Source organism: Eublepharis macularius, chromosome 10 (genome assembly GCF_028583425.1).
Source record: "Eublepharis macularius isolate TG4126 chromosome 10, MPM_Emac_v1.0, whole genome shotgun sequence".
Taxonomy (NCBI): Eukaryota; Metazoa; Chordata; class Lepidosauria; order Squamata; family Eublepharidae; genus Eublepharis; species Eublepharis macularius.
In genome coordinates, this window is record NC_072799.1 from 28,537,752 (window position 1) to 28,560,890 (window position 23,139).

At 46.3% G+C, this 23,139-nt stretch overlaps 1 protein-coding gene across 1 annotated transcript; it reads right to left on the reverse strand.

Moving 5' to 3' along the window:
- Positions 1-4,361: 4,361 nt before the first annotated feature.
- LOC129336986 (sodium/hydrogen exchanger 9B2-like) lies at positions 4,362-22,432 on the reverse strand. The gene is made up of 12 exons (XM_054990420.1): positions 22,373-22,432; positions 20,560-20,628; positions 17,849-17,996; positions 15,795-15,965; positions 14,404-14,546; positions 13,347-13,474; positions 12,789-12,967; positions 10,713-10,819; positions 9,688-9,837; positions 8,902-9,010; positions 7,218-7,354; positions 4,362-4,598 (listed from the first exon to the last, which is right to left on the reverse strand). The coding sequence occupies exons 1-12, from the start codon at positions 22,430-22,432 to the stop codon at positions 4,362-4,364; spliced, it is 1,638 nt and encodes a 545-aa protein (XP_054846395.1).
- Between the last annotated feature and the right edge of the window lie 707 nt (positions 22,433-23,139).

Here is a 23,139-nt window from a genome sequence, read left to right on the forward strand (position 1 = left end):
CATCTGCATTCACGGAGGGCCAGAAGAACTGTTCAAGGATCTTCTTCAGGGTCTTGTGGTGCCCCAGATGCCCGGCCCACGCATGCTCATGGGCCGTGCGGAGGACTTCGGCCCGGTGGGCCGCCGGCACCAATAGCTGGCGGACCTCCCCCTGGCCACTTGGGGCACGAGCTAGGCGAACCCAAACCCCTCCTTGCTTCTCGATGCGAGGGAGCCGCTGGGACCTCCGTTCATCCCGCACCTGCTCCTCCTCACGAGTGGCTGTCTCTCGCAAGCGCTGCAAGGACTCATCTGCCCCTTGGGCATCGCGGAATGGGTGGTCTGCCGGGGGTCCCGCTGGGTCTTCAACCTGTGGTTCTGCCCCTGGTCTGACAGAGGGACCCTCGCCCGGGTCGTTGGCCTCCTCCACTTGCAGAGCGGTGGCAACTTGAGGGCCTGCCAATTCCCCTGCCGCCTCCAGCAGCAGCCCGGCATTCCCGGGGGCGTCTCTTCCCAATTTCTCCGTTGCCTGCTTGAGGAGCCTGAAGAACCCTGGGGCATCTCTTCCCAGCAGCACTGGCACGGGTAGGTGGGCTACCCGGGCAACTTCCATTTGGTGGCAGACCCCTAGGTACTCTATTGTGATTAGGGCCGTAGGGTACGGCTGGGTGCGGCCCATCATGTCCGTCACCGGGATCCAGCGGTGCACTGGGGTGGCAGCTGGGAGAAGCTGGGGTTGAATAGCTGAGACTGCACTCCCGGAGTCCAATAGGGCTTGTAGGATCAGCCGGCCTATCCTCACGGTGGCGCATAGACTCTGCACCTGCTTGCCAGGCGGTGGGTTATTTTCCCAAACGAAGGCGCAAACCCTTGGCAAGGCCTCTGTGAGCGCGCCGGCTTGCATCTGCGGCTCTGCTGTCAGTGTTAGTTCCGCTGGAGCAGCTGGGTAGGCTGCCTCCAGCCTTCCCCACATCCTATCCTGGCGTTCCTCCAGCCACAGTCCGAGCTCCACTGGGGTGGCGGCCTTGGGAGGCCGCCCCTTGACTGGCGCCTGCGTCGGAACGTCTCTCCCCGTACGGGCCACCAACTTGTCAGGGCTTGCCGCAGCTGCCGCTGGGCGTGGCACTGGGCGGTCTGCTCCTGACATCACAGGGGGGCCAGGGACTCTGCAGGACCCTGCTCTGTGGAAGGAGGGGCGGTATACCTCACCCAGACTCCCTCTCAGTCCACTTGCTGGCCTGCTCAACCTGGCCTGCTTACCCTCTGTGTCCTCCATCTCCTCCTTCCAGAACTCTCCTCCAAGCCTCCACCCTTGCATCCTACTGCTCTCACTCCACATCATCACTCCTCACTCACACCCACCACCGCAGAGCTCTTCCCAGCCACCCTTTATAGGGTTTCCTTTCTCCACCCCGCCCTCCTTCCAGGCTTGTTCCCTCTCCTGACTGGGCCCAGCTGTGCATTCCTCCAGGTGTTTCCCTCCAACCACTAATCCCTCCTGGGCCCTTTTGCCATGTTGGCAGGGTGGGGTTGAGTGCGAGCCATCCCCAGCTGAGGGCTCCTTGGCCTTGCTCACGAGGAGCTGCCCCAGCCAGCCCTTGTGCTATTGAGCTTGCCTGGCCTTGCTCACGAGGAGCTGCCCCGGCCAGCCTCTGTGCTATTGGGCTTGCCTGGCCTTGCTCCCGAGGAGCTGCCCCAGCCAGCCTCTGAGCTACTGAGCTTGCCTGGCCCTGCTCACGAGGAGCTGCCCCAGCCAGCCCTTGTGCTATTGAGCTTGCCTGGCCTCGCTCACGAGGAGCTGCCCCAGCCAGCCTCTGTGCTATTGGGCTTGCCTGGCCCTGCTCACGAGGAGCTGCCTTAGCCAGCTTCTGCGCTGCCTGCTCAGCAATGCTGGGCGGGGTTACCCATCTCCTCCCCCAGAATGCCTGTGGCAGCCCCCCCTGGAGAGGCTTGGCTTCTAGCAACTCCTGAGCCAGGCTGCTGTCTTCTAGCCATGGTGTGGCTCTGGGCTGCAGCGGCGGCGTCCTCTCCCTGCCAGGTAAGGGCTCTGCTTGGGTTGCTGCTGCTGCTGCTGGACCCACCTTCTCCCTGCTGTGTCCCTTTCCCTCCGGCCTGCTTAGCCCCCTCTCTTCCCCCTGGAGGGTGGGGCTGGCTGGTTTCTCCTTGCCCCCTCCACCCCTCTGAGGTACTGGCCTTTTGCCCCTTCCCCATGGAGTAGGTAGGTTCTGGCCCTGGTTGCCGGCTTGGGGGGTGGAGTTGCTGCCACCCTTTTGTCCCCTGCTGTTCCCTCTTGTCAAGTCTGGGGGCTGGGGCTCAGACCCCGGACACCCCAGCACACATGCACGCGCGCACACACACATGCTTAACCCCTCTCAGCTGTGATGTTATAAGAGTGGTTTGCACAAGAGCATCTACAGGAATAATCCAGCGCTTAGCACACTGGTTCTGCTATACTGTCTGTCAGCCAGAAGACACACATTGGGCTATTTATTTACAACTGCATTGCCCCATGTAAGCATATATGCATGTAAAATATATACATGAACACTTCTCTCCTTGTGCATGTTTCTGTAGCAAGGGAGCAATTTTGGCTCAACAGAGACGATAAGGTGTTTTGGTATTTGAATGTCATCTGAGGTGTAGTTGCATATATACCATGTTGCATCTTTTATAAAAAAAACTTACTTTTTTCCTTTTACAGTTCAAATAATAGAAATAAAAGGGAAAACATACAATTGACTGAACTACTATTGGTGATCTTAGAACTGAAGTGTTTTTTTTTAAAATCATTTGGTAATAACAAGTAGAGCAATGGAGTGTAATTTCAGCTGTCAGAGAATTCCCACTGGAAGCAATTCCAAGTAAAGAATGTTTTGAGCTAGAATAATGTGGTACTTTCTGTATGGCTCAGGGTTCAAACTTGGTGTGGTGCAGAAACCCATTTTTTTGTAGTACAAGGGCTGAAGAGGCAAGATGCATCAATTTTGCTCCTAATGTTTGAAAATGGTTTGATTCCTTCAAAAAATATCTACTGATATAATGTTAAAAAGTAAATGAGAAAATCAGCTTTGAATGCTCTGGAAAAATTAAACTGCCATGACCGAAACCCAGTAAAAGAATTCATGTCTGAGCCTTTTGCTCCCTCTGGTGAAACATTTCAGAAAAGAAATGCAAAGGGCCCCACCCCTTTTTAGCACCGCCAGTGCCCTTTTTTCCAACTACTAGTGCCTCAAAATAGATCTATACTGTGGCAACAATAAGTGCAGGTCCTTAATTGAAAAGTTAGTCAGAAGGGACATTCTGATACCTGTAGTTGGATAGCAATATGGTGTGAACACCTCTCTTTTATGCTCGTGTGTCCCTCTAAACAATTATTTCAGAATCACTCTGCTGTAATGTCTGATCATCCTTTTGCTTCAGGAAACCAGAATATTGGATTATCCAGCTCTTAATGGATCGTATCTATTAAGATCTTGTGCTTTTCACAGCAGAACCCATTTTTGGAGTACGGGAGAAAGCACAGAACCACTCCCTTAAAATTAAGTAAGAGGGATCAAGATGAGGTTTGGGCGTACTGCAGCAACCTCCCCACCTCAATGGATTATTAGCTAAGAAACTGAGCCGGCTCTGATGCTAGTTTCCTCTGCTTGTGATTCTGTAATGTGCAGGCAAGCGGAATAAAACTCTGTGGATGTGAATTTTTGTAATGTCAGAGCAGTTAGATACATACATCTGATACACAGAACTAAGCAAAGACATTTTGAGAAACTTTGTCCAAGTCATGTGTGCGATCCACATCTGATCGTTCCACTATTACATTTCCTTGTAGGGGGAGGCTCTATTTCCTCTCTGTTTTTTTAAAAAAAGCGAGGAGGAGGAATGCCGATCTCCTGGGTGCAGGACTGTTCTAAATATTCTGTACATCCTTATTCAGCACATGCTGCTTTTGCCTGATGAAACCTAATTTTAACAGAGTGGGGCTTTTACCTGCTATTCCAAAATCCTTTATCTTGCTTATCTGTTACTGGTCTCAGGCTTTGTCCTGTAACAAGACCGTCTTAACTTCTCCCAATTAGTTCTCTAGGAACCATCTGGTTAGCTCCCTTTTCTCCTGCTGGTGCTCATGACTCTAAATCAGGCCACTGCATGGCCATCATATACATTTTTGCTTGGGACTGATTTCCTCCAAAATCTCAAATGCCAAAGATGAAGAGAAACCTGGATGCAAGTATAATGGAATTTTTTTTTCTATATGCATTTTGGTTTCTCTTTTAGCAACACCTGCAATGCATCCAATTGGGCTTTAGACTTCTGCAGGCCACTCTGATTCCTTAGCCTGGAATAACAGCTGGGGGATCTGTAGGAGATTCAATACTGTGTCCCTATACTGGAGTAGATGTTTCTTCTTGTCTTACTTTTTCATGTCCATAATCTTCTTTATTATCTATATTGGCCTTGTGGAGAAGTTTGGGCCCCATCAGGCCAATAAGTAAAGCTCCAGTTGGAGCTGTGATCAGGATAGACAAGAAGGCCACTGTCAGGATATTCAGACCATATTCTTCTAGCTCTGGATCATGCTTATCTCGTGCTGTATCCAAGGCAACAGAACCAATTGCAGCCTGCAAAGAAGAAGAAAAATGTTTGCCATTTTTAGAGTTAAGCTGGTGGTGGACCAAGAGTTGAATCTGATTCATAGGCCATTTTCAAGAGCGCTACTAAGGTGCATCTTGGGAGGACCAGGCCAGAGCTTCTGTTCCTAGTTGTTATGGACAAATCAATCCTGTTGGAACTTCATGTCTTTGCTCAATTTGAATATAGGGTGCCTGTTAACCACTGCTGCCTAGATCCTTTGAAAATGGTTCATTTGGCTAGTCGTAACAGTAGATTAGTAGAAGAGAATAGATTAGTGAAGACTATGCCCCTTGTATCATGCTTGACAAACAAGGATCACACAGAAAGGTATTCTTAGAAAGCCATTCTTCCCCAGCTATGTCACGTTCTTCCCACTGGTAAACTGCAAAAGATGGGACCCAGGTGTTTTCTAGAGGCAGTGAACTATTTTTCTATCATTTAACCAAGGATTAAGCCAATAAGAAATTATTCTTTAATTTTTAAAGGATGGGGGAGGGGGGTTTGCAGGGAGTAGATGGTCTGAAGTCATTTCAGTTTGGTATCCTTGCATGAGACAGAGATCTGGATACTGTGAAGGCTACCATCTATAATGTGGACTCTGTCCCTTTTTACTTCTGACATGTTGCCAAGAGGCATTAAAAGAACCCAGTGAGGGATCTTATTAATGCTTCTCTTTCTGAAGGGGTATTTTCAACGTCTCTGAACGAGGCAATAATATGCCCATTTTTTAAAGAGCCCTCGATAGAAAAACAGATCTTGGCTAATTATAAGCCAGTTTCTAAATTACCATTTTTCTGTAAAATTATTCACTGGGCTTTAGCAGACCAATTCCAGGATTTCCTGGATGAAACATCTGAAGCCCTTGATTCTTTTTAATCTGGCTTCAGTCCTGGTTTGGGACACATACCATCCTAGTAGTGTTGGTGGACAATTGGTGCCTGCCGGTGGATAAGGGGCATGCCTCCTTGGTGGACTTCTCTGCCACCTTCAATATAGTGGATCATGATTTATTGTAGTATCATTTGGAAGCAGGAGCAGAAATTATGGGTACTGCTCTGAAGTAGGTTAGATCCAAAAACTGTTAATGGACAAGAAAGAATCTGTAAACAGGGTGTTTATTCTGAGGAGCCCCCCAGAGTTGTGTTATCTTCAATGCTTTTTAGTGTTTATGTGAAACCTTCTTAATGAGGTTGTTTGTAGTTTTGGGGTTGAGTGTCACCAATATATTGATGACATCCATCTACTGATCTCTTTGAACTGTATTCCATATGTGACTGTATCTGTCCTGAACCAGTGCCTGGCCACTGTTGTCAAGTGGTTGAGGGAAAACAAGATGAAACTTAATCTAGATTAGATAGAGGCTATGTTTGTGGATAAGGCTGAGGGCTTGCATGAAGAGTCATTGCCTAGTTGTAGATGGAGCAAGCCTTTCTTTAGCAGACTCATCCTTCTGGATCCCATCCTTTCATATGAAAAACAGGTGAATGTCTTAGCCAAGAGTCCATTTTTCTTGGTCTACACTTGGCACCCAAAACATCCATTTTATTGAACAGCTGATCTAGCTACATTGAGCTGTGCTTCAGTAACTTTGACACTTGACTACTGTGACATAACCTTACATGAGGCTGCCCTTGAAAATGACTCACAAACTGCAATTAGTGCAGAATGTACTCAGTATACTGACAGGAGTTAAGTGTACAACCCACATTTTGCCAATATTAAGATCTTTGTGCTGACTGCCCATTCATTTTTAAGTTTAATACAAGATGCTGATTTTAATCTTTAAATCCCTCCCCACCCTGGGATCCATCTACTTGAAGGACCGTCTCTCTTGATGAACTTGTGCAGCAACACTGTTCCTACCATCCATCTCTGCTTTCTATTCCTTCATGCACACAGGTATGGATGGCGACATGTCATTTTTTTGTGGAAGCCCCTGTGCTACTAAATGGTCTTCTCAAGAATGTAAGGAAAGCCCCTTTGCTCTTTTTTTCAGAAATCCTGTTAGGTCTCAGCTATTTCAGAGGACTTTGGGGACCCTTTAAATAGGGCACAGTACTGGCAGTATTGTTTTTTAGTCTGTCATATCTTATTGTTTTATTTATGGTTACCTTTCTTGGGTCCCTATGCTGGGAAGAAAGGTAGGCTTACAAATTATTTAAATAAATGAAGGGGAATTCCAATAGTATACTAACTAATAAAGAGCAACTACAAAATGCCTTTGCCTATATTTAAAACAGGATTTGCAAATCTTGAAGACTAGGGACTCCAGGTAGCATCAGTGCAGTTGTAACTCTTATGAGATGGTTAAAGGAAACAAGAGATTCCAACAGGAGCAAGGCATGCTTTTGGCCTTCTATCCAAGGTTGGCAGATCAGGAGCACTGCCTGCTCTTCTACTTCTTGGTGAAGATTATTGAAGAGGGATGAAGGGTAAAGAAAAGAAGGAAGAGGCTTCCAATACAGGATGACATGAGCCTGTGGTAAGGTTACACGTTCTCTGTTCACACGCACATGGGTCAAAAGTGGTATATTTTGTCCCACTGTGGTGTACAGTTAGTTCCTTCTCTACAAAAAATACAGGTTTGCTATAAATGCTTATTTTACCTGGACGGTTGCTTTGGGGATCCATGACAATGCAACAAAGAGTTTCTCCTTGAAATTAAAGCCAGCACAAGACACAAGCAAGAATGCAGCAGTCATCCGGACTGTTAACGCAGCACCCATTGTGGCCAAACAAAGCCCTGTAGTGCAGAAATATACGTATTAACCTGTATGGAATTATGGCCCCTAATCTTGATCTTATTAAATGCCTAGTATAGAGAACAATACTCCCACAAAACACGGCCAGATATTATTCATCAGACCAAGTGCATCTTGCACCACTTATTGCAAAACAGACCCTCTGACTGGTTTCAGTCATTTGTCAATGGAGGCTGAAATTCATTCAGATGTCAATTTGTATCTTTATCCTGGCTTTGTTCATTTTAAAGCCATAGGGGGTTGTTTTTCATACTAGCAAACAAACTGGCTTAAAGCATCTAGGTTGAAATGCATGTATCTTTTGCAGGTCCTGGCTGCCCATGACAGAAGCCCATCATGTCTTTATATACAGGTCAGCCCCATTCAGGTGTGGTGCGTGATTTAAAGTGCCTGTAATGATTTAAGTGTGTGTGTTTTTTAAAAAGCTTGGTGTGATACAGATGAAGAGTGGGAGTGAAAGAGAAGGATGAGTGAGTGAGATGATTGGCTGGTGACTGAGTATGAAAGTGTGACTGGAGTGATATCTGATTGGACAATGGCAGTGCTCTAGGGGCGGAGTGAACTGCAGTTTTTTAGTTACTGAGCAGAGAGAAAATATTCATTCTGGTTTGGACAGGCGAGCTGTGTGCAGCCTGAGAGTGTCTATGTATTTCTGAGAGAAAACACCGAGTCTGCGCAAAGCAGGCAACCTGCGTGGAAGCCAGAGGGGATTCTCATTCTAGTGCAGTTAGGCAACCTGAGTGGAAGCCTTAACTGTGTGTGTCTGAGAGTAAATATTCATTCTGTCTAGAGCAGGCAAACTGTGTGCGCGCCTGAGAGAGAAAGTCTATGTATATTTGAATGAGAGATTGATCTATCTGAAGCAGACAAGCTGTGTGCGTGCCTGAGAGAGAAAGTTTACGTGTATCTGTGTGACTGAGCCTATGTAAAGAAACTTTAAGAACAGATAACCATCTTTGAAACCATCAAGCTTAAGAAACAGTATGAAACCAATACTCTTCATCTAATAATAAAAGTTTATTTTGTTTTTTTGTTCACCCTTCTGCATGTGGGTTGTTTTTTTATCCACCCCAGAATATATGTGATTTGTATATATCCCATTCCTATCCTCAGGGCCACATAATCCCATGAAGGAGCCTGACTCTTGGGCATATTATTCAGGGGGAAATTTAAATTAACTAATTTGGAAGAGAATTCCTTGTAGCAGCATTATCTCCCCAGAGGGGGCAAGAAGAAGAGGGTTAAAGGCAAAATCTAACTACACAACAGAAAGGGAGTTGTAACGGTGCCAGTGAGATGTGCAGGTGAGTATGTGGGGCGCTGAATCCTCTCTCCTATCCAACATCTTATTCATCCAGTCTGTGCCCTACAGGTGTTGCCCCCCATCACATACACACAGAGTATGATACCAGAACTAAACCCACTTGATAGAAAAGCAGAGGGAATATGGGCTTTAGTCTCCACACTCAAGGCCCTACTGTGGCTGTTTGGGGGTGGGGGGAGCTGCTGAGCTTTCAAGTAGGCTTACCAATTTTTCTAGCTCCAATGGAAACAATGGATATTTCCGCTCCAATTAAAGAAAAAAGAAAAGGCTGAAGAATCTCCCAGGCAATTGCAACAATTTCTTCAACTTCTCTCTGCAGGACAAAAATGAGCAATGTTACAAGAACTGCTTGGGTCTTGTCATACTTGTGTTAGCCCTTGTGCTCGAGGAATGTGGCAAATGGAAATGCAATCCATTACAGGATATCAAACTTTAGTTAGTCCAGTCAAGTTATTCATTTGCTTGTTTGAAGTTTGTTTCTACCATTTGTAATTAAGGGGCAACATCACATTTCAGAAATGTCAAGCCCGAAAGAGACCATTATAACTGAACTGGACTTTCTACCATAATACAATGCATATTGCTTTGAAAATGTCACATCAGTACCAGACGAGATAACTGAGCTAGAACTGAAACTTAAAAAAACAAACACTGACCTGACAGTTTCTTCAATATATATTCATTTATTGACTCAACTCGCTGCTTGTATTCACCAGCTCTCACTAGCCATCACTGATCCCATTCAAGTTACATGCAATACAGTATAACCCCAAAGACAGATGTGCATATGAAGATACATCCAGCTAATTCATGGAATGGATATCATGACGCAGAAGTATATCTGAATCAGCTGCGTATCAGAAGTATGCTTCCATACATAGATCTCTTGCCTAAACCTGAGCCAAGAACAACCAGTAATTGTAGGAAAGCAACACTACTGGCACCCAGCATAGTTATAAAATTTATAATAAGGTCATTTTGAATACTTACCTTCTCATCTGACCATGCCAAGCCACCTAGAAATGACAGGACAACTGTACAGAGCCCTCCAGATCCAGGGAAGCCCAAGTGTTTGCTGCTCAAAACAGCCAATACAGATAGGCCCATCACAAAGAATGCTCTCTTCCAAACAAGAAATTTCTAGGTTCAGGGAAGAAAATGGAAAACTCTACATACATCACTAGAAAAGCTACACCGAATTGATAAAACCATAGGAAACTTCTGTGTGAAAGACCCCCCAAATCCACTGTGAAAGATTTCTAAATGGACTAAAATGGGCTTAGATGGGGTTAACATGAACAAAAATACATTTCCAGTTCTGGAACTTTCTCTTTAAGAAGATTCACCTGGAACCATCACTGTTACCTTTCAGATACCAAGGAATTCTGACTGGTTTGCCAGAGCCTTTAACAGCAATTGATTTTGTTCTGTTCAGACAGCTACCTGTTTTAAAGGTTGCTATTTAATTTATTCTTTCATAAAACCTCCAACAATAATATTAACACTTAGCACTAATACAGCACTTTTAGCATCCAGCCCTTGACGTATCTTATGACAGGTATCTTAATAACATGTAGAACTATATTATTCATGAAATGAAACTTAAACAAATGGCAGCCTAAACCTATCCTTCTTGAGGCTGTTGCAATGCAAACAACATATTCATAGAACAAATAACATTTAATATTATAGACGGTAACAAAAAGACCACACTTTTTGACATGATTACAAAGACCAAAATATTTCTCTTTTTGCATTTAAATGGCCTTTGTCTTGAATGGGAACAAAAACTCCTAAGCTATATTGTCTAGATCTTCTTAAATAACACTTCATTACTGATGAAAAAAGATCGAAATGGAATTATGGTTTTTTATAACAGCAGTGCTGAAAACATGCCATTCTCTAGACAAGATTCTGGACTATGATATGGAAAGTTTCCATTTTCAGCAATTTTCTACTACTTCCTCTTCAAGAGATCTACATCGATAATTTTTAACAGCTGTCTTTTGATTTACCTGATCTTTGCTTGGAAAGTACCAAATGAAAAGTCCAAGAATGCCCCCAGATACTGCACCAACCACAACCTGTAGCACACCGCGGAGGACAGTGACAAAGACAGGGCCTGTTTCAATATAGCAGAAGAGGAGTCAAATAGATTTTCACACAATCTCTGTGCTAGCATTGCATAAACTCATTGTGTTGAAAAGTTCTTGAAACTGATGGTATTAACCTCATACTGTGTAATCCGCCTTGAGTCTCAGTGAGAAAGACTATAAATGACACAAATAAATATATCTGTTTTTCCCCTTGGGGATTCCTTCATGTAAGGATTGTGACCATGATATTGCTGCTGCAGAAGCTAAGGAAGTATATATACAGGTTTGCCTGGGGGGTGTTGTGAAAAAAAAAATACATTTACCAGGGTCTAAGATCCAGAATCTAGGTGGAGCATGTCTCAGGCTGAAAGCCTGTTACCACAGTACAGTTTCATGAAGCTGCCTTATACTGAGAGACTATGGGCCTATCAAGGTCAGTATTGTCTACTCTGACTGGCAGCAGCTCTCCAGAGTCTTACACAGAGGTGTTTCACATCACTTACTACCTGGTTCTTGCAGCGGAAATGCCAGGGGCTGAACCTGGAACTTCCTGGCATGCAAAACAGATGCTAGCCCAGTAAGACACGTCCCTTCGATTTATATCATTTCAGAAATAAAAGGTTAATATCCTTCTTCATAACCGTAGAACAGCCTTTACCTCAATTAGGTTTCAAACTATGCCCACAGCACTGTTAGCTGGTCGCTATGCCAAAATACCTCAAGCTCTTTGCTACTGTATTTGTGGAGCTCATGTTGCAAAGGACCTACCACACTCCCTATTATCTTGTTCACTCTATGCAGAGCCAAGGACTAAATTCCTAGCAGAGTTTTAACGGGTCTAAACTCCTCTTCAGACTCTGAGAAGCTGCTTTTCCTCCTGTCTGATACTGTTGTCAGGAAAGGAACTTGAGCCTGAAAGAATATATTGGCGTGAGTTGACTTTAAGAGCTGTTAAAAGTAGTGTTACAGATTTGAGAGGGGTTAGCAGGCAAATTGCCTGCACCTGCGTGAATTTGGCATGACTGGTGAGTCCATGCCTTATCTTATCTCACAAGTTTCTCAGGGCAGCACTTGTTAAGTGGAGGTTTGCCTTGATTGGCTGGATTCGCTTTAAGGTGGGTCTGTTTCCAGCCATGAGGAGGGGGGTGCGGCTTTCCCTGCTATTGATGCTGCTGGACCACTGCCTTGATCTGAACGTAGTCGCAAGACCTGTTATCATGCTGTGGAGTCCGTTAGTGAGGCAGACCTGTGGGAGTATTAGTCAGCTAATCTAAGTGTTTCAGTTATGTTAGCCCTAATTAGCCTTTTAGTGAGGATTTGTTAGTTTATAGATGCTTGCAAAGTTTGAGTTCCTTAGAATAAAAAATATTTTTCTTTCTGTGTGCCTTGGTTCACTGTCTCTGTACAATAAACTGTTACGCTGGGCAAACTCACCTCTATGGACGAAGGGGTCCTTCCCCTGGCATCTGTCTCTTACAGAGTCTCTCTTTTTGCTTTAGCAGCTGAGAAAATTCAGGCTACAGCTGTTTCTAGTGATAGTAATGCTTTTATTTGATTGGTATTTTCTGTCTAGATTATTTTACTCTATCAATATCTGTATGTTTGTTTAATCAGTGATTTGTATATATGACTCTTTTATGTATGTGAGACCGTTTTATGTGTCTGGATTGTAACAGCACTTGGCCATAAACAACAAACTCTACCTACTTACCGAGAAATAAAAGAGAAACGATTTATGAGGTTGTACATGTGGTTTAAGATTGGGGAGGTGGAGCATATTTTCACTAGGATCAGGGAAATGATGCTTCCACCTCTTTAGGCATTTTTTCCTTTACAGAGGAAATATGTCACATCATAATAAGCCCTTCTTGGGGCAACCCTGGTCTCTCCAGTCTTCTCCTGTAACAATGTTGCTTTATCCCTGATCTCTCCAAACTGTGGCCATGATTGTGCTTAACTTTTTAGGAGCAGGGAAGATCAGTAGAGTAGCTGGACTACCTGTAGAGAAGGCCATCCCCAAAAAGGTATTGAAGCCTGTGATGGCCACGATGTCATCTAAGCTGCTGGCTGCTATTAGCAAGGTCGGGATGCCCTTTTCAGTTCCATATCCTTGTGCCTGCAACATCAGCATTGAAATGACAACAACGGCGGGAGACACGGCACCCAGAACAAATCTAAAATACAGTGTGTGTAAAAAGAGGAGAAGAGAAATTCGTTTGAGAACCATGATGTCTTTTTCCGTTCCCAAAATCTTAACCATGCTATCCAAACAGTAAAAAGCAAAAGGGAGACTGTGTCTTCCTTGCACTGATCTTCTCCAGGCAACCTTCTCTGCACCATTCTGGACAGTTTTCTTCTCTGAATTGGTTGAAGGATGCAGGGAAAAATAAGAGACCCTGGTTACTTGATTAACATAAATACTTGACCCAAAAAATCCCACCAGGGAGACCCTAACTGTTCAAGCCTCTGGTTTTTGCTTAATGCAGTTAAGACTGGGATGGAAGCACTGCTAGAAGAAACAGATCAGCAAGAAAAAGAAATGTCATCTCTTACCCTAACATTAATCCCCATGCCCATGGCAGTTGCATGATAAAATGAGATGCCACAGCTGCTGCACATGCTTCAGTGACGCCGGGCCCAAAGGTTAGCCGGGCACAGACAGCTTTTAACTTATTCAGAGCCTGAAAATTAAACAACTCATTGAAGAATCAATAGGATAAGTTCAGGAGGACCCATCAGAAATTACAGGATGGAGATAATGTGGTTAAATCCCAGCCCACTCCCAAAGTTTCCTCCTTTTAGGGGTCTGAGCAGGCTGATTACCCACTTACTCTCTCCTTTAACTGGCACTCAGGTGCTCTCAATATTCCACCCCTTCTAGGGAATGTTCAGCCCTCATCAGATCAGGCTTTTTGTTCCCTTATACTTTTGATCAGGGCTTTTTTTCAGCTGGAACACAGTGGAACGGAGTTTCGGAACCTCTTGAAAATGGTCACATGGCTGGTGGCCCCGCCCCCTGATCTCCAGACAGAAGGCAGCTTAGATTGCCCTCCGTGCCACTGAGTGGCGCGGAGGGCAATCTAAACTCCCCTCTGTCTGGAGATCAGGGGGCGGGGCCACCAGCCATGTGGACATTTTCTCCGAGGGCAGCCCACTGAGTTCCACCTCCCCTTTACCCAGAAAAAAGCCCTGCTTTTGATAAATGTATAAAGTCATGTATTTCTATGTACCTGAGTAGGTAGAAACCCCTGCCTTGTCCATGGGCACCCCCACTGCACAGCTTTTGTCAACCACACTGAAGACAGCTACTTTAGCATTAGAGGGTCAAACTATATGTCATGATTTGTAACTAGTAGTATGTGGGTTCTCTGATTTTATTGAGACAGTCAAATGTCAGGTTTGAAATAACTAAATTCTAAAGTGTGTAAGATCCCTGTTTGGATTCAGCCTCTCCCCTGCAATTTTCTGGATCCAAAACATTCATTGGTGGCATTATTTCACCCACTGGTGGAGCTACGCGTGTAGGTCAACAGAGCACATTCATCTCTGACACAAGTAGTTGCACATCACTTTCTTCTCTAGTCCATTAAGAGCTATTTGATACAAGCACCTGTGGGTCAAGGCCAAGCCCAGCAAGGGCCAAGATAATGGACAGAGCCATATTCCTCACGTTCGCTGACCATTTCACGTTGATCTTGACTAAGTCACTGGTGACTGGGATATTTCTGATGAGAAAGCCAGCAAACAGCATTCCTAAAACGAACACATAAAGGCATCTTACGGACTGTTGACTTCACAGATGGAGGCAACATCTGGAGTTAGTTGGCTGTGGTGCTGTTCGGTATTAACATACCTGCATACCCAACAACCCCTCAATCTGTACAAAAGCAATGAAAGAAACAGAAATAATGAGAAAAGAACTGGAAAAATCAGTGGAGCAAGTCAACAGAAGAATCAGTGTTCAGAGCAACGGACACCAAGATCAACCCACTTCCTGGATCCCTCTGCCACTCAATCTGCCCTTGTTCCATCTTCCATTATGAAGCATATTCCCCATTCTAACTGTGGTTTCCACCTTTCTCCTCACAAAAGCCTTTTTTTCCAGGCTCAGTACCAAGTGTTGGTGATTGCTTTTAAAGCTCTACAGAGCATGGGTAGCTACAGGACTGCCTCTACTGAGATCTACCTGCCTATGCTCTGAGGCCAGCCAAGGAGACTCTGCTGATCAAACCCATAATGGCTAAAGGTCGTCTAGTTGGAACCTATGCAAAGGCCTTCTTGGCAGTTGTCTTGGTTCTTTGGAATTCTTTCCCCTTGGCTCTTTGTGTGATCCCCTTGCTGTGGCACCAGTGGACTTTTTTGTTCAAATGGCAGAAGGCATTTTTAATTGACTTCACAACCTTGCAGTTTAGTTTATGATTTTATACATGGGTATATTTTTATTCTTTCCTGTATCTTAAACTGTAACAAGTTTTCCATTTTTAAAGAAAAAGGTGGAATATAAATATGCTGAATGAATAATTCAAGTAAAGGAAAAGAAATAATGAGCAAAATATCAAGGTGTAAGAATTGGTTCTTAAATTAACAAATAATCTGTTAAAACTCAAGAGCTCAACTCGAGGCATGCACACACATACCACCCCCCTCCAAAATGCCAGGAGTGGAACCTGAGACCACCATTTGAATTATTCCAGTTGCTTGCAAAAACATTACCACTGAGTGAACCATAATGGAAAAAAATTTAGCAGTGTGGGCCCAACCAGTCTCGGCAACCAAAAGTTCCTGCAGCCAGAATGATTTCAATTGTGGAAGGGCAACTTCTCTGTCTCCTCCATCCCATGGCAGGCCAAAATGCCCCCCTCCATGATACTCATGGGGAACAGACAAAAATTGGCTCCCCCTTCACACACAGAAATTTGATATGAGATGAGTCCATTGTTCTTCCAGCAAATCAAGCCTATGTATTGAGAAGATAACGCACAACATTAGAAAATAACTCACCAAAAAGACGCGGGAGTGGAGGCAGGCCAGGTAATTTAATTTGCCCCATGACTTTACCACCAATTACAGCAGAAAAGAAAAGGAACAAAAGGCCAAAGAAGTTCCCACCAGGAAGACTCTCATGTTGTGCAACAGACCACACCACAGCCCAGATTAGTGTTGCTGCTGCCACTGGAATAACAGAAATAAACAAAAACAAAATTACATAAACTTATGCAGGACAACTTTAACGATTTCTAATACCTTGCTTCATCAAATGATGGAAGTAATTGTAAATGGGAAAGGGATATGGAAGGATATTCTCAAGAATCTCTGACAACTGTGCTCTTTGAAAATTTAAACCAAAGTTTGTTTGAACATGCAGGAAACTAGTTTAATGTAGGGCCTGTGCCCTTCCTTCTCTTCTTCTCATGAACCTTGACTGAAGATGGGAGTCTTCAATTTAACACCAGTTTGTGATGTCTGAATGCAGCTCATTCCTCTCCTTATTGTGTAATGAATGCATTACACAATTGTATGCAGTACACATTGTATGCAATAATCTACTGCTACTGTCGAACAGTCTTCTGAAAAAGCCTACTCAATTGTCTCATTGGCTGCTTTCAGACAGCATTTAAATCTGAGAGACTCTGCCATGGAAGCTTACTGGGTGACTTTGGGCCAGTCATTCTTCTGAGTCTAAAATGGAGGAGGAGACACCCGTGTTGTTAGCTGCTTTGAGTTGGACAGAAAAGCTGGGAATAGTTATCTAAATAAAAGCTTACTTTTCAGACACATTAAAGCTTTTGTATAATTTCTTGGTTTTGTTTCTGTTTAATTACTTATGTGTGTTTTAGCACTGGAAGTCGAACTAGGTGAAATCCTGGGAGTTCTGTTTCTGAAGTCTCCAACTCTCAACTTGTAACCGAGCAACTGGGTGAGAGTCCAACTCATATTAGAATTCTGATGTGGTGGAAAGGAAGTTCATCTTTCCCCCCTCCTCCGTATGGTTTTCTTAACCCAAGACTTCCTCATGGAGCTGCCATTTCTCCCTATTTTCTAGCAGGAAAACAGCAATTCTACAGAGCCAAGGAATATAGAGCTGGTTTTCATCATCGGGGTGGGGGTGCAGAGAGTTAAACGTTTAAACCTTTCCCCTTCCACAATCCAGACCTGAATCAGGTTGCTGTTTAGCAAGAAAAATATGTGGCAGCTTGGAACATGGGACTCCATGTGTCTTGGCTATTTTGACCCTAAGCAGAAGCACCTGTCCCTTCCACATACAAACCACACCTCCTCTAAGCAGTAGGGGGAGGATTTGACACAGAGACCCTTTCAAACGAACGCCACCGTCACCAAGTAAACACAAATGTGAGGAATTACAGCTGTGAGCGGGAGAGGGTGGGGGGGAACTGGAACAAAATGATCCAGCTCTTCCCAAGTATATCCCTACTGGCAACAGAGCCTATTTTTTTTTTAAACGGGCCCTAGAAAACCCAGGAACACTGGGCGTCTTGCTGTGGCGCCCTCCGGAGGGACGGCTCGCCTGGCTGTCCTGCCGCAGCAGTGCCCTCTGGAGGTTGCATTGGCCATAGTGCACTTTTTACCCTGGTGCTCCTGTGCTTGCGCACCAGGAAAAAAGTGTGTCATCGCCAATACAGCTTGCCTTTTATATAGAAAGATACACAATCTATTAAAAAACTGTACTGATCTTTCATAGCTGAGGATGAGCACATTTATATTTGAAAAGAGTTTCTATATATTCTAAAATGGTGGCTGTTTTCAACTTTTACCCACCCCAAGAGAAAGAGAAAATTAAAATCCCTAAAATAAATGGGAATTTCCACTTGAAGCCAGCTGGGTGACCTTGGGTCAGTCACAGCTCCTCGGAGCTCTCTCAGCCCCACCCACCTCACAGGGTGTTTGTTGTTGTGGGGATAATAATGACATACTTTGTAAACCGCTCTGAGTGGGTGTTAAGTCATCCTGAAGGGTGTTATATTAATCGAATGTTATTATTAATTATTATTATTAGAGTGATTTTCTTGCCTCAGGGCTCCTTACTTTTTACATACCATTGGTTACTGCATTGGCAATGATGCCTTTTGGAGGACAAGCACAGATGAGCTTCAGTTTCTGGGACAGCTTCAGGTCAGGCAAAAGGTCTGACTCTTCCGCTTCTAAACTGCCATAGACTGCGATGGTGTCTGCAATACTGGACTTCTGTGTTAAAACAAAGACAGATTCTCAGCAATGGTCATGCATAGGTTTCTCTAAAGATTCCCAAGTTCCTCAGCGTAGTAGGAAGTACTCAACCATCTGAATATTTAGGTATTTTTATAACAAGGAACAAAGTTGTTGAACATCTGTGAATTTTAGACAGTTTTCATTGCTTTGTTTCTTCTGTAGATTATATTATTTATTGCATTGTTCACCAACTTTGCAATTCAGCCATGTTATGTTGTCATATGTATAGTTCTGTTATACTTTATGTATTATACTGTTTGTCGTGCAGTGCTCTCTAATTTTGTAACCCAGTTTTATTCACTGTTGTTTGTACATTTTATCCTGTTCTTATTGCATTGTTTAAAATTGTGTAACCCACCTTGAATCACTGCAAGAAAGGTGGATTATAAATTAAGTAAGTAAATAAATATGTTTCAGGTTAGTTGGCTTAAAAAAACTAAACAAGACATTATATATCCTTTGCATTCAAATTCCCAGCAATCCTAAATTCATTTAACAAACACAACAAAGAAAATTTTCTAGTCCTCATGATGGCCGATAAAGTTTTTTAAAACAAATAACCACACCAATGTCTGTCTGTGTGTGGGGTGTGGGTGGGGTATGTGGGTGGGGTAGGGAGAAAGATTTCTCTTCGGGGATGTAAGCCAATATGAACCAGCACTGAATACAGGTAACAAATAGCCAGAGTAGCACTTGCAACTTTCTACTTCAAACCCGCCATGAGAGTCAGTACTTATAAGAAACTATTTTCTCCCCTGCATCTCTTCTCCCAGGAAATGACACATGATCTGAGGCTGAGCAAGAGCAAGCATGGTGTAGTGTTTAAGAAGGTATGCTTTGAGCCAATAAATTCAAGTAAAACCTCACCAATTAACTCACACTTAGACTGGTAACAGTTTGCTTAGCCACATCTATATGAGGCCTTTATGATATCAGGAAAGCATGTATCTGTCCTCACGTCTTTCAGGTAGTTGTGCGAGACCAAACTGTTTTGGAGGGCATCTGAGGGAGGATTAAGAATAATGGTGACTGTCCCTTTCTCTAACTCAGCCTTAATTTTTTTTATTGTCAAGATTTATTGCTGTTTTATCACCGTCATTTTCAGTTCAATTTTGAGCTACTTTGGGTTTCTTTGCAAGGAAAAAAAAGGACCTCAAATGTTGCCAAACAAACACATGTGACCTTCTAGGATTTTGGAAGGATTACTATTATAACATCTGTGAAGCAATTTCAAAACTCTAAAGGCTATATAATCTATGGCAATAAAAAGCCAGAAAGAGGGATTTGAGAACAGACAGGTCCAGCTTGGAGAGGTGGAGTATTATTTCCATAAAACTATTGGTCCCCCCATCCTACCGTACCACTGATATATCACCACAACATTTCAGTTATAGGGGGCTGAGAGAATAATAACAACAACAACAACAACAACAACATTCAATTTATATACCACCCTTCAGGACAACTTAATGCCCACTCTGAGCAGTTTACAAAGTATGTCATTATTATCCCCACAACAAAACACCTTGTGAGGTGGGTGGGGCTGAGAGAGAATAACAACAACAACAACAACAACAACAACAACAACAACAACAACAACAACATTCAATTTATATACCACCCTTCAGGACAACTTAATGCCCACTCTGAGCAGTTTACAAAGTATGTCATTATTATCCCCACAACAAAACACCTTGTGAGGTGGGTGGGGCTGAGAGAGCTCCAGAGAGTCGTGACTAGCCCAAGGTCACCCAGCTGGCTTCAAGTGGAAGAGTAGGGAATCAAACCCAGCTCTCCAGGTTAAGAGTCCCGTGCTCTTAACTAGAGACGGGCACGATCCAAAAAAAATTAATGAACCAGCGGATCGTGGTTCGGCGCCGCTGCTGATCCTGAATTAACGACCCACACTGAACATCTCCCGTTCCCGAACCGTGGATCATGGAGGCCAAAGCGGGGCATGCTGGTATTCCCAGCAATACATGAATGGTGGGTGCTGGCGGCGGCTGCCGGGCCTGGCGGACATGGGGAGGCAGCGACGAGCTGCCTCCCCTCAGGCGGCGGGGGGTCTGGCTGCTCGCCGGTGGCACCCCCCATGTGCCCGCCCGCCAGGCCAAACTGGAGCGTGCTGGTATTCCCAGCAAGAAAAGAAGGTGGGTGTTGGTGGCGGCCGCAGGGCCTGGTAGGAATGGTGGGTGCTGGCAACGAGCTGCCTCCCCTCAGGGGGCGGGGGGTCTGGCTGCTCACCGGCGGCACCCCCCATGTGCCCGCCCACCAGGCCGAAGTGGAGTGCGCTGGTATTCCCAGCGATACATAAATGGTGGGTGTTGGCGGCGGCCGCTGGGCCCGGCGGGCACAGGGAGATGGTGACGAGCCGCCTCCCCTCAGGGGGTGGGGGGGTTGGCCGCTTGCTGGCGGCACCCCCCATGTGCCCACCCACCAGGCCAAAGAAGAGTGTGCTGGTATTCCCGCGGGGGGTGGGGGAGATGTGGCATTTGCATGGGGGCAGCCTGATCCCCCAGCTACTGGGTGCCCTCCTCACCTGAGGCTCCAGCTTCGGAGATACCCGACAGCAGCCGACATGCCTAACAGCACCCACCTTGCTGCCTCGCTAGAAAGGATGGGAGGGAGAGGACATGTCAAGCGGGGGGGAAAGTGGGGAGCTCCCCGTGCAACCACCTGGCCAAAGTGGAGCGCACTGGTATTCCCGGTGTGGGCGGGAGAGGACGTGACGTTCAGAAGGGGGCAGCCCGATCCCCCAGCAACTGCATGTCCTCAGCTGAGGCTCCCACCGAGAACGATCCTGATGGTTGCTGACAGCACCCACCTTCCTGCCTCGCCAGAAAGGATGGGAGAGGACATGTCATCATGAGGAAGGGGAGGGGGAAGATCCCCCAGCAACTGCGTGTTCTCGGCTGAGGCTCCCACCGAGAACGATCCTGACAGTCGCCGACAGCACCCACCTTCCTGCCTCGCCAGAAAGGATGGGAGGGAGAGGACGTGTCATCATGAGGAGGGGGAGGGGGATGATCCCCCTGCAACCGCCAGCCAAAGTGGAGCGTGCTGGTACTCCTGGCGTGGTGGGGGGGTGGGGAGGACGTGACATTCAGAAGGGGGCAGCCTGATCCCTCAGCTACTGGGTGTCCTCACCTGAGTCTCCATCTTAGGACATACCCGACAGCAGCCGACAGCACCCACCTTCCTGCCTCGCCAGAAAGGATGGGAGGGAGAGGACATGTCATCATGAAGAGGGGGAGGAAAAGATCCCCCAGCAACTGCCGGTCCTTACCCAAGGGTCCCACTGAGGATTAGTGTGGTGGCAGTGGCAGCAAGCAGCTCACACCTTCCTGCCTTGCCGGAAAGGACTGGAGTTGGGGGACACATTCCCACCCAGCTGAAAGACATCCCATCAGTCCTGTTGACAGGGGAGCTGCCACGTTGTCAACCGACTCCAGCCATATATGGTACAATCAGCTACACAATGGCAACCGAGATGTGTAACCAAAGAGGGGGCAGTAACAGGATAGTCCCTCGTGAAGCGGGGGGCTGAACTGATCCGCTGTCCTGCCTTTGTGGAAAGTAGGGGATGGGCAGGACAGGAAGCATTGTTTGGACGGGTCAGAGTGGTTCCTGAGGGGGGGAGACGGAAACGTGACAGCAGCAGCAGCAACAGACATTGGCCACCTTCCTGTCTTTGCGGGATGGACATGAGTCAAGGGACCCATTCCTCCCTGCTCAGAGGGGGCAGCAGGTGACCACGGAAAGGGGGGGCACTGTGCGGCGCCACACTAACACCAGCAATAGCTCCTGGGCTGCCCCTCATGCCCCAAAGCAGCAGCGGCAGACCTCAACCACCTTCCTGCCTTCAGGGAAAGGACGGGATGGGAAAGACGGGAGAGGTTGGGAGGCATCTGAACAGATCCAGAGAGGGAGAGGTGTGAAGAGGGAACGGGAACTTGTCTGGGAGAGGAGGGCAAAGGATCACCATCCATGGAAGCAGCCCCAAGAACTGAGGGAGGCTTGAGCCCGCTGTGGACGAGCTGTGCCAGCCACAACCCCAGGGTGGCTCAGAGCCCGGGGAGGTCCAGGTCCACGGGAGGGTACCCCAGTAGGTTGAGGTTCACCTTGATGAACGTCAACATGTCCACCAGGTCCGGGTGCAGATGTGCACGGAGGGGACAGAGGAGGTCTCCCAGGTGAGAGAACACCCACTCGCTCTGCACGCTGGTGGGAGGGCAGGAAAGGATGTTGGTGGCGACGATGGACAGGTCCGGCCATCGGTCTGATTTCTTCTCCCAATACTGCAACAGGTTGGCATGGGGGGGCTTGGTGGGCTCTGAAATGTACTCGCGCACCATGGCCCCCGCAGAGTCCTCCGTAGGGTGGGACCCGCCCACCGTGCTGCGGCCAACCATGGTGTCACGGTCCAAACCTTAAGGCCAAAGTCAAAGGGGAGTTCCAAGAGCAAAAGCCAAGTCAAACCGGTGGTCAGAGCACGAGATAAAGCCAGGAGTGAGTCCAGAGTCCAAGAGCGAGGTCAGGCACAGTCCAAGGTCAGTCACCGATAGTGTCAGGTCCAAAAGCAGGCACAGGCAAGGTTCACGAAACACGGAGTGGTTGCAGGCAGTAGACATGTTGCTTCCACGCCCAGCAGTTCCTCCAGACTGGCTCTTATAGCCAGGCGTGGTTTTCAGCCAGCTGCTGGGGCTCTATCCTGCCACTACTCATCATCACTCTCCAGCAGCTGGCATTGGCTTAAGAGGCGAGCACTGCGCCGTCTCTCCTGCAGTTCCAGTCTCTGGCGCTGCCTGCGGCGTTCCTTGGGCGTGGGTGAACCTGGGGGGTGGAGGCTCTTGGCTGCGCTGCACCTGTAGAAGTCCCTGGCTGAGCTTCCTCTGTAGTATTGGAGCTAGAGGGTGCTGGTGCCTCAGCTGTGGGCTGTAAGCTCTGATCAGCCAGCAGCTGTTGCTCCTGATTGCTGGCTTCTGCTGAATCAGGGCTAGGGCTGGCTACACGAGGCTCCTCTCCTCCAGAGGAGACCTCACTCTCAGACTGGGCCATGACACCTGGTGCCCACCAACAAGGCCCACAGATCGAAGGTGTCCATTGGGGCGGCTCTTCC